Source organism: Pongo abelii, chromosome 3, assembly GCF_028885655.2.
Source record: "Pongo abelii isolate AG06213 chromosome 3, NHGRI_mPonAbe1-v2.0_pri, whole genome shotgun sequence".
In the NCBI taxonomy this organism is placed as follows: domain Eukaryota; kingdom Metazoa; phylum Chordata; class Mammalia; order Primates; family Hominidae; genus Pongo; species Pongo abelii.
This window is the reverse complement of record NC_071988.2, coordinates 97,937,013-97,949,436: the sequence shown is the minus strand read 5'-3', so window position 1 is coordinate 97,949,436 and position 12,424 is coordinate 97,937,013. Positions and strand designations below refer to the sequence as shown.

Here is a 12,424-nt window from a genome sequence, read left to right as displayed (position 1 = left end):
ACTGGGTTCACAAGGCATTTTCTTTTATTAACCCTCTCACCGCCCCCACATCCTGTACACACCATGCAACATAAGGCAGCTTTTGAGGACAGGCTTCGGGATATAAAAACAAACAGTACATTTCTTCAGCCCCTTTTAGGACTACTTCAGGAAATAGCTCCCAGCTCTGGGGAAAAATAATGCTGCTGCCTTCTCTCCCAGTGCGATCCCCACGGGGGAAGTCTGTTTTGAAAGCATTTGCATGGGCTGCTGAATTTGAAGGTTTTATTTACAACTTTTGCTTACTCTTCTAGTGTTTTCATTTCATCTGATGAAAAACAAAAAGGAGGGGAAGAGTCTCACCTAAGGAGCTAATAAGCAGTTACCTCTGGAGAAAGAGGCTGGCAATAATAAGCAAATATAGTACATGGTGATTTAAACAACTATACTCTAGACTCCGAGGAAAAACCCAACAATTAGCAAAACTTTTGTTACTGTGTTCTAAAGGAGAAAAATCCACAAAACAAAACAAAGAAAAAAGCGTCCGTGGCACTGCCTGCTATGCAAAAGTTAATGTGAGGATAAAAAGCTCTCCAGCAAACCCACTGGGATTTGTACATTCCCTATCTGCAGTTCCCTGACTGGCTATGTGAGTGAATCTGGAGTGCAGATGGCACATTTCATCTCACAGATCTGATTCCTCTGAGGGAGTACTGACTCAGTCCCACATCAGAGCAATAGTACAGGACTCGCCACAAGATCATCCAAGTGCCAGGCAAGCAGAATGCAGCATGTGGTGGAAGAAGATGGCAAAGAACCAAATTAGCTCTTCTCATGCCTTTATTTTTCCTTTATTATACACATAGATGCAGATGATAGAATAAAGGGCCCACCTCTCTCTCTGATGTAACCCCTCCCTTCCCATGACCGGTCCCTTTCATTCAGACATGGTTTCTTTACCAGGAACCTCTCCATAGAGAAGTGTAGCTGCTCTGCACTTCCTGGTGGCTTCCCGCTGAGGATGCGCTTCACTTCTGTCTCATCCATCCTGGCATCCCCAGTACCTGCCACCAAGTACCCCCTCAGCAAGTGTCTGTTGAACAGTGATGTCTCCTTTGCCCAGCTGCTCTCCAGACTGTAGCATACAAACTGTTTTTAAACCCAGCATCCTTTAACAGGACGTGGAGTCAGCTGAAATCTGATGTTTTAATGACTAATTCAGATGCCTTTATTTTATTATATCTTGAGGCTTTTCTAAAGGGGGAGACATCACTAAAACATACAATAATATAGCACTTATCCTTTAAAGATCCAGCCCAATAGACTTTTATATGATGTTTTTAGTTTGTGTGACCTTAGTTTACACAAACTATACTAAAGTGGCATTTTTTTTTGAAGATAATATCAGTGGTAAATGCTTAGCTTGGTTGAGAATGCTTCTCCATGGTGATTACTTTGTGTTTTTGGGAATGAAGTTTGGGATAAAAAAAGACTTTGTTCAAGTCCCTTTTATAATAGAGTGTGAGAGGCTCACCCAGAGTCTGCTGATATGTATCCAGGAATCCTACTATTCAAGAATGGATTTTGAGAGCAGTTAGTCTCACCTTTGTTTTGTTTTGCTTAAAAAAAAAAAAACAGCACTTTAAAAAAATTGTGGTTTAAAAAAAACATAAAATTTCATCTTAACCATTTTTAAGTTCAGCAGTGTTAATATGTTCACACTGTTGTGAAACAGATCTCCAGAACTTTCACAACTTGCAAACCTAAAACTATGTACCCACTAAATAATAAGTGCCCATTTCCCCCTCCTACTAACCCCTGGAAATCACTATTTTACTTTGTGTTTTGTGTGAATTTGACTACTTTAAGTACTTCATACAAGTGAAATTATACAGTATGTCTTTTTGTGACTGGCTTATATTTCACTTCACGTAATGTCATGTTGAAGCATGTGGCACAATTTCCTTTTTTAAGGCTGAGTAATATTCCACTGTATGGCTATACCACATTTTGTTTATCCAATCATCTGTCATGAGTAGACATTTGGGTTGTTTCTACCTCTTGGCTATTGTGAATAGTAAATACTGCTGCTATGAACATGGGTGTGCAATATATCTCTTGGAGACCCTGCTTTCACTTTTTTTGGACATATACTCACAAGTGGCATTGCCAGATCATATGGTAGTTCTATTTGTAATGTTCTGAGACCTCCATGCTGTTTTTCATACAGCTGTACCATTTTACATTCCCACTAACAGTGTGCAGGGTTTCTAATTTCCCCATATCCTCACCAACACTTGTTGTTTTTCGTTTTTTTAATTGCAGCCATTCTAATGTGTGTGAGGTAAACATCTCATTGTGGTTTTGAGTTCTCTGATGATTAGTGGTGTTTAGCATCTTTTCAATGCTTGTTGGCCATGTGTCTGCCATCTTTGGAGAAATGTCTATTTAAGTCTTTTGCCCATTTTTATACGGACAAGTAAATTTTTATGTTTGAAATTAACAAGTGAATGTCTGAATTTAGTTGGATTGGTATCCTCTAGTGTTTTTCTTTAAAATGGAGATAAAAAGAGTGGAGAATGTTTGAAAATAGAAAAGAAGTATATAATAATGACAACTATTATCTCTTTGTGACCCATGAAGGCATCAAACTCTCATAAAACTTGAACGGTGCAAAATCTCTATTTTTCTATAAATTAGAACATTTTATGTTTTTTAAAAAACACTAATGTAAAGTCTGAATGTATTCAGGGAGAATTATGTCATCATGGAGGAAAACTGACTGATCCTAATAAGCATCCATGGAGAACAGAGGGCACATTCCTCCAAATTCCACCTTCCAAATTATTTTGACATTTCAATATTGTCCAGTTGATGTGACTCTTGTCTTCGTACTATGATTAACAGAGTGACTATGATAAAAGACCATGCAAGCCTTTAGAAAGAAGACAGTGTTATACTTTCTTGTGTCTTCTTGGTTGTGATGGTCAGAAAAATATACTGCAAGCAGAATTTTTAGTACTCAAAATTCATAGCATAAGATCTGTGATCAAGTCCCTCCCATGTTTTCCTGTCGGCTGCACTTTCCATGCCTATGCTTTTCCCCAGGACAGCTGAGAATTACATGTCCTGAAATTATCAATATCCTTTTCAACAAGCACTAGGCATGCAGCTGCACCTATGCTAATGTCAACTGCTGAAGAACAGGACAAGCATTTCAGTTATTCAGTGGTATGCGATGCTTGTCATATTTATTCTTTTGGCATTTTCACAGCTCAGAAAGTTTTCTTGTTTTTTTAACACAGAACTAATTTTGTTGAGGAAGATTTCCCCCTCCCCACAAAATTGCTACCTGTGTTTCTCAGATTGTCGATATTGCCACTGAGCCAACCAGCAGCCCCCTCACCTGTCACCTTCAATTATTTTTTTCCTTTCCAACTTTTATTTTAGGTTCAAGGAGTATATGTACAGGTTTGTTACATGGGTAAATTGCATGTCACTGGGGTTTGATGTAAAGATAATTTTGTCACCCAGGTAAGCATAGTACCTGATAGGTAGTTTTTTCAATCCTCACCTTCCTCCCACTCTCTGCCTTCAAATAGGCACCAGTGTCTATTGTTCCCTTCTTTGTGTCCATGTGTACTTAATGTTTAGCTTCCACTTGTAAGTGAGAACATGCAGTATTTGTTTTTTGGTTCCTGTGTTCATTTGCTTAGGATAATGGCCTTCAGCTCCATCCATGTTGCTGCAAAGGACATGATCTTGTTCTTTTTTACCTTTGCCCATTTTTAAATAGGGTTATTTGATTGTTTGTTGTTTAGTCCCGCCTTTGATTTCAGACCAATTTTCTTTAGCAGTACTCTAGTTTATTGTTAGTTTTCCCTTGTCTCTAGCTTTTAATTAATGCACCCAAACTAACCAAAGTCCTCAACCTCACCTTGAATACTTTCTTCCTTGTCAACACAGCTATAGGAGCAAGAGCATATAAATGTAGAAGGCTGATCTTGCCTAGAAAGCAGGTAATTAATACCTACGTCCTGACCATGTTGGCTGCTTCTACTTGACAGAATTAGGTTGTGTTATTAAGAAGGTGAATGTAGAAACAATGATTGAATGACATATAAGAAAAATTAAGGAAATGGCTTAAAAACATAGAAAGGAGTAGGTAGGGTGTAGGTGTATTATCATTAGTAATAATAGATTATAGTAGATAACTCTGTAATGCTGTATTAAAACTACATACAGAGTACATGGTTCAGAGAATACCCTTTCTGAAAATTTCTACTTATTAAGTCCCATGTGAACAGTTTAAAATTTTAAATTCTAAAAAAGTGCTCATTATACTTTTCTACCTAGGATATATGATTTTGATGGCATTTTAAAAAAATGACTTTGTTTTTATTATTATACTTTAAGTTTTAATGTACATGTGCACAATGTGCAGGTTAGTTACATATGTATACATGTGTCATGCTGGTGTGCTGCACCCATTAACTCGTCATTTAGCATTAGGTATATCTCCTAAAGCTATCCCTCCCCCCTCCCCCACCCCACAACAGTCCCCAGAGTGTGATGTTCCCCTTCCTGTGTCCATGTGTTCTCATTGTTCAATTCCCACCTATGAGTGAGAATATGCGGTGTTTGGTTTTTTGTTCTTGGCGATAGTTTACTGAGAATGATGATTTCCAATTTCATCCATGTCCCTACAAAGGACATGAACTCATCATTTTTTATGGCTGCATAGTATTCCATGGTGTATATGTGCCACATTTTCTTAATCCAGTCTATCATTGTTGGACATTTGGGTAAAAAAATGTCTAATCCAAAGTCAAAAAATAAATAAATAAAAGTTAATATCATTTGTAAAGAAAAGGGGTAGAACACAGAAAAGAACAAGGGAAAGAAAAATACCAACACAGAAGTGAACAGCGTGTGAGTCCATGTGTCTTCCGCTTTCAGCATAACTCCCTGGTCTCGCTTCCCACCCAAACCTCCCTCGCCAGGGAACACTTGTCTTCTCCAAATATCACATTTTCATGTAACACCCTAAAGTATAAGTACCAATGCTTTAAAAAAGATTAAACATCACTGCAATAATCAATAACAATAGAGATTACTTCTAGGCAATTTTAGCTTCTATTGATTCTGAGTGTCATACAGACAAATAGAAATGAAACTGGATAGACATAAGAGAAACAGAGGAAATGGTTCAAATATTGCATTAGGAAAAAGGAAAATGTAACAAGAAAAATAAGACAATAAATATTTTTCTCTTACAAAAAAAAAATGAGTTTCCTCTGTTTTCCATCCCCACATGTATAAAATTATGATTTTGAGCTTTATTTTTCACCTCCGATGCTTACAGTTTGCCTTCCTCTGTGAAGCTGTTCATGAAATGTCCATTCTTCCCTAGCACTGTGGTCACCAGATGTGATGCTCTGCACACAGAGCTGGATGAGATCAGCCACACAGGAGGCCCCATTTGTGAGAGCCATGGGGCACGCTCAAGAAAAGCACTTCCATTAATTATTCTGTTGTCAAACTGGTTAGCCAAATCAACCTTGTCCTCAATAGCACATGTTCAAAACCTATTTTGAACAAGTGTCATTCTTAAAGAAAATCATTTCTAAATGGAAAATAAAAAGTTCTCCATGCTAAATGACGAGTTAATGGGTGCAGCACACCAACATGGCACATGTATACATATATAACAAACCTGCACGTTGTGCACATGTACCCTAAAACTTAAAGGATAATAATAATAAAACTAAAAAAAATTTTAAAAAAGTTCTCCATGGCCTAGACAAATCAAAAAAGCATGTGACACTATATGATATCACATTTCAATTTCTTGTAGAAAGGAACAAGAGTAATTTAACACCAGCAGCATTCATATGCGGAGAGCATCATAAGTACATGTACATACCTAGATCCAGGACCAGCCAAATAACATGGATCCTTCACAAGACCAAAGCCATTGTCTTGCCCCAAAAGCACATCCTTGAAACACAAGAAAGGCACAGCATTACTGCCAATAAACAGGTGTTTAAATTTACCAAGGTGGGTGGAGGTAAAAAGGAGAAGGAACACCTATTTACTGGCAACCTACTATTGTCAGGCCACGTGGTGGCACTCTTACATAATCCCATGGCATCGATGCAGGAGATAAGCCGAAGATTTAAAAAAAAAAAAGGCAGAGTCAGAATTTGAACTTCAGTCTGTCTCACCAGGTGCCTCCTCTAACAAGGATGTTTCCTAACTAAGAGAAGTCTCCTAACGATTATCTCTGGAGTTCAAAACAACTGCTAAGCTTGAAATAGGATAACGAAGACAATGAATTCAATGGGCCAAACTTTTCAAATGGCAATAGGGAAATATGAGAAATGACAGGAAAGGATAGTCTATTACATTTTGCAAAAATCTCAAATGTTCTTAGTTACAATTAGTGAAGATATGAATTTGGATTGTAATCGGGTTGCAATAAATTCTAGGAAAAAGTTCACTCACATGTGAGATCAATAACTCTGGGGCCTTTTCAGGGGTAGTTGTTTTTGTTTTAATGAGGGTATATACTGGAGTCCTGAAAAGGTTGTCAGTTTTTGACAGTATACAATTTGGTCCCTGTGACCAGGTCCATGATGGAGATGATGATGTTGCCATTGATGATAATATATTCAACTCCCAATTATTTATGACAGGAGACAGGCAAAAACCAGAAAAATTAAATCCATATATAATCTCTAACTTAATTTCAGTAATTTATTTTGCCATTTAACCCTGCCCAATGGATTAACTGCTCTTCACCCCGTTCCTCATTGTTTTTGTTCAGTGGTTGAGAAACTAATAAGCAATGGAAAGGGTCAAAGGTGGGAGCAGGCAGAAGAAACAAACCCCTGAACATTATTAATAATTGCAGCCACCAGTACTGGGTATTTACTGTGTGCCAGACACTCTGCTAAGTACCTTGCACCAACAAATTATATGCCTGGAATATTAGGCACTTGACTTTTTTTTTTTTGTAACTTAATCTTTATAACAATTGGAAGCAGGGTATGTAATTGCAGCTCAGCGAGGTGACATATCTTGCCCACAGTTAAGTAAGTAGAGAAACTATGATTCAAGCCATGATCTCTTCAAAGCCCAAGGTCTTGCCATGTTATCTTTATAGGTTGAATGGCAGCTGGGCTGGATGTAATCAGACTTGAATGGCTTGAGAAAAATGAATTCCATGTGTTCTGATTCACTCAAATATCATTGTAGGGAATGAGAATTCCTGCTCTCCATGAAATTTATGGTCCTTTAAAAGTCTTTTCCCACTACTTTTCCCTATGTTGACAAGAATGTGCCACTTTGCCAATAATTAATTGGAAAAGCCTAGGTCCCATGTGAGCGCCTAACGCAGTAAAGTATAAATATGTATTCATATCCTATTACATCCTTTGCATTTCATTTTGACAATGAATATAACTTCTGTATTCACATGATTTGGCCCATAGAATATCAAGCTTAAACTATTTATGTGGATGTGGATAAAACAAAGGAATTAGACCCAGTAATAAACTATTGAGAGAATTCTCTGAATCTTCTATCAATCAAAATACCACTTGACAAAGAAAAATATCTTCCCAATCTGATATAAGCCCAAGGAAGATAAATTCCTGCTGCATTTCTTGCTTTAATTTGAGCATATATTCACTGTCAAGACTTAATTTTCTATAAATTGGTAAGAAGTACAAAGTACTTATTATGGCAATTACAGGAAAAAAAAAACAGTGGCTATGGGAAAAATACTAGGCATAGAATTATACCAACTTGTTAAGTGTCTAATTTGTTATTTATCTCAAAATTGACTTAAAAATACACCAGTTCTTAGCATACTTAATAATGTAAATCGGTCAGGCGCGGTGGCTCACGCCTGTGATCCCAGCACTTTGAGAGGCCGAGACAGGCGGATCACAAGGTCAGGAGATCGAGATCATCCTGGCTAATGTGGTGAAACCCCGTCTCTACCAAAAGTACAAAAAAAATTACCCCAGCATGGTGGCGGACGCCTGTAGTCCCAGCTACTCGGGAGGCTGAGGCAGGAGAATGGCATGAACCCAGGAGGCAAAGTTTGCAGTGAGCCGAGATTGTGCCACTGCACTCCAGCCTGGGTGACTGAGCGAGACTCTGTCTCAAAATAATAATAATAATAATAATAATAATAATAATAATAATAATAATAATGTAAATCTAAAGTCTACTGAATCTCAGTCCTCTTGTTTTGGGTTCCAAGTTAGTTATCTCAATATCTCTGTCACTGATGAAATGTGAAGACAACAATATTCACCTACTTTAGAATATTTCAAGTAACTACTAAAAATAACTAGAAATCTTTATGAAAAATCTGATGTGAAAAATACAGTCATGTGTCACTTAACAACAGGGATATGTTCTGAGAAATGCATCATTAGGCAATTTTGTCCTTGTGCAAACATTATAGAGTGTGCTTACAGAAACTAGATGACATAGACTACTACATCCCTAGGCTATATGGTATAGGCCTATTGCTCCTAGGCTGCAAACCTGTACAGCATATTACTGTACTGAATACCGTAGGCAGTTGCAACACAATGATATGTATTTTTGTATCTAAACATGGAGAAGGTACAGTAAAAGTAAGGTATTACAATCTTATGGGACCACTGTCGCATATGTGGTCCATCCTTGACCATTATATGATGCATGACTGAAATAGTAATCAATAAATGTTAAAATGAAATAAATTCATTGGCTGATATTTTCAGATATAGAACATTTAACTCTTGCTTCTGTTTCCCCATTCCCAGCCTCTTTTTATTCAAGGAGATGGCATGGTATAGTGACTTAAAGACTCTGCAGTCAGACAGTATGGGGTGAAAACCTCACTCTACTACCTTGGGCAAATTTTGTACCCTCTTGGTGACTTGGTTCATTCTTCTGCAACTTAGAGATAATAATAGTATTTACCTCATTGCACAGATGTGAGGACTAATTTTATTTTATTTTATTTTTTGAGACAGAGTCTTGCTCTGTTGCCCAGGCTGGAGGGCAGTGGCACGATCTCAGCTCACTGCAACCTCTGCCTCCTGAGTTCAAGCTATTCTCATGCCTCAGTCTCCCAAGTAGCTGGGACTACAGATGCACACCACCATGCCTAGCTAATTTTTGTATTTTTAGTAGAGATGGGTTTTTGCCATGTTGGCCAGGCTGATCTCGAACTCCTGGCCTCAAGCAATCTAGCCACCTCGGCCTCCCAAGGTGCTGGGATTACAGGTGTGCACCACTGCACCCAGCCAAGACTAATTTTATACTTATAAAACACAGTACAATGACTGGCACACAGCAAAAATTTGATTATTGTTAGCTATTTGTATCTTCACATTTTGTGGAAAGTCAATTCTATTTTGTATAAGCTTAAATGCGTGCTTGTGGAAAGGTGCTAAAAAAGACTTACAAGTTGCATTCCACAGAATCAAGCCTATATCCAATACTGTGGTTCCATGCATTGAGCAATTTCCTCAGCAATTCAGTAATGTTTGTCACACTATCTCATAGTAATTATGTTACACATCAGACATGAAAGTCCCTGAAAATACTGTGAGAACCAGAGAAGTCTCTAACTTAGCATCCGGGGGAAATATCCCCACCAGTAATATTATTTCTCCAAGGGTTTCTCTTTATAGGCTATACTATATTTTAAATCTATGCAATGAACAGATATACATTTCTGTCTCTAAGGCAGAAATGTTGGATATCTTTCTGTAGCTTTGCAGGTCCTACCCACTTTTAACAGGTTAACTTTTCCAAGGTCTCACAGAAAGAAAGTGGAAACAGGCAAGAGTCTGATGTGCACTTAAGCTCCATCACCAATATCTATTTGTTCTGCAATGAAAAGGAATTAAAGGAGAGGAAAATAGAAGGTTGCATGTTTCAGAGAGGATTTCAAGCTGGCTGAGGAGAGGCCAGACCTGCCAAATACATGAGAAGGTCTTAGGCTATAAGTAGTTCAAAATGGTAGCCTCCTGCAGTCATTATTTCAGGCCAGAGATGGATCAATTGTCACATAGAGAGGAACTGATTTCCATGATGACTTTGTTTTTGGAGGCAGAAAGGCCTCCCTAATGAGAATTTTGAAAAAGAGCTAAATCCTTGTCAAAAACTTGTAAAATCCTGGCCTATCAGCATCTGACTGGTAAGAGCAAGCAGCATTTGTTGGAGATAGCATCAACTAAGCCAGCAGCAGAAACACACTCCACATTTTGGTTTTAACTCAGGCAGACAGTCTCTACAAGTTCACTTAACTTGTCAGAATTCTCTAAAGCAAGGATGAGAAAAATGATTGATTAACAAACCTTCCCAAAAGCTTACTGATAATGTTCTTGAAATTTATTCAATAAGAAAAATATATATATAATAACCACAATAGTTATGTGGTGAGAGTAACTTGGTTTTATTTTTTACTCATCATAACTACAAATAAGGCAGATGATAAAGAGGATGCAAGGAGCAGACCGCCTTGCCACGAGATGCTTCTCCAGTCAGCTAAGGTCTGGCTGCTGTGCAGGAGACCAGGAGAGGAAGGAAGCTCAAGAATGCAGTCCTGGCACAGTGACAATATAAGAGACGATGCATTGTTCAGAAATTTCAGAATTTGTTGGAGCAAAGCAGTACAAAAGAAGTATTTCATTTGGAAATATTTCCCCCTCTGCCTGCATATTCCCCAAATTAAATAACATCTAAATATGGCATTCCCTTTATGAAAAGGGTGCCCAAGTACTGTTTTGTATTCACTTGTCTTTCTAAAATGTTTTCCAAATAATACAAAGTATTTAATTGGGATTTGGAGGAATCTCTTCACTTCTCCCAACACCCATGTTTTAGCTTTATTTCTTAATCAACCAGGCTTAAGAAATATTTGGGGGAAAAGATAAAATAACATTCATAGCCATCCAACCAACCTCTAAGACAAAATAACAATACCTAATGGGGAATAAACAATAATGATTTGGTTTTAACCTAAGCGTTTTTATTTTCTTTAAAACACGGGGAGAGAAAGGAAGGTGTCTAGACTGCTAATGCAGTTAAATTGCTAAAATCCATCAAGCTAAATGAAATTGTGTGTTACATATATGGATTTTAAATGTGTGTTAGTGGTAGGATAGGGAGTGAGAATTAGCTCTGTTCATTCTGAAGGAAGGAAAAGGCTACTGAAGGCTTATGGGAGGTTGCCTCTACATTTGTCGGGGGTTTATACTGGGAGAAAATATTTCTGTACAATTCTAAACAGAAAACATCTGGGAGGGGACAGTATTTTCTCTCAGAAGAAGGAAACAGGCAAGAGAGTCTGATGTGCACTTAAGCTCCATCACTAGTATCTATTGTTATGCAATGAAGAGGAATTAAAGGAGAAGAAAACAGAAGGTTGCATGTTTCAGAGAGGATTTCAAGCTGGCTGGAGAGAGGCCAGACCTGCCAAATATATGAGAAAGTCTCAGGCTACAAGTAGTTCAAAATGGTAGCCTCCTGCAGTCATTATTTCAGGCCAGAGATGGATCAATTGTCACATACAGAGGAACTGATTTCCATGATGACTTTGTTTTTGGAGGCAGAAAGGCCTCCCTAATGAGAATTTTGAAAAAGAGCTAAATCCCTGTCAAAAACTTGTAAAATCCTGGCCTATAACCATCTGACTGGTAAGAGCAAGTAGCATTTGTTGTTGTATGTGTGTGATAGAGTGCAGCAAACTTCTCAGCCAGAACTGCTGAATCTTTCTTTGTCTGAACTGGTTTGTTCCCATCAATGCATCCCCTCTCCCCTAATCTCTTGTCATCATGCCCATCTTTTACATCCTGGCCCAAAATCCCATTTCCCTTCAGGAGAAGCACTTTCAGATCACCTCAGAATTAATCACTTTACTTTCCATAGCATATTATTGATCACCATTCCCAAAGCATTCACTAGTCATATTAGATTTATATATATAAGGTCGTATTCCTTGCTTAATTGTGAACCCCAGAAAGGCATGAGCCTTATTTTTTTCTTTTGTGTATCCTTTGATGCTGTAACATAGCATTTTTCATACAACACATGCTCTACAGATGCTTGCTGAATGGCTGACTTCTCTGAAAGGGAATCTGAGAGGGGGCAGTGGAGCGGAGTTCTTCCTCCCCTGTGCTAACAGGTATGTGATTCCTATTATTTTCTTTGGTGGGAAGGGAAGCATGAGGCAAGCCATTGATCTACAGTGGAAGTGAAGCCTGAGGATAGGCTAAGAATTAGGAAAATTAAGGCTCCTAGGAGTCTGAATGCTCAGCTTCTATTCCTAGCACTGCTTAAAATTTTCAGGGGAAAGTACTTTATAATCCTTGCAGCATTTGGTGCCTTTATTAGAAAATCCTTTTATGTGAGATTTTGAGTTTCTTAT

The 12,424-nt window shown here is 38.0% G+C and overlaps 1 protein-coding gene across 5 annotated transcripts in view; it reads right to left on the bottom strand.

Annotated features, from left to right (window-relative positions):
* SHROOM3 (shroom family member 3) overlaps positions 1–12,424 on the bottom strand; it is a 349,831-nt gene that overhangs the window by 26,176 nt on the left and 311,231 nt on the right. For all 5 annotated transcript variants that reach the window (XM_054554094.2, XM_054554095.2, XM_054554096.2 and 2 more), the window contains one exon: positions 5,906–5,979. In XM_054554094.2, the coding sequence (XP_054410069.1) occupies positions 5,906–5,979 (74 nt within the window). The remainder of the gene's footprint in view (positions 1–5,905; positions 5,980–12,424) is intronic.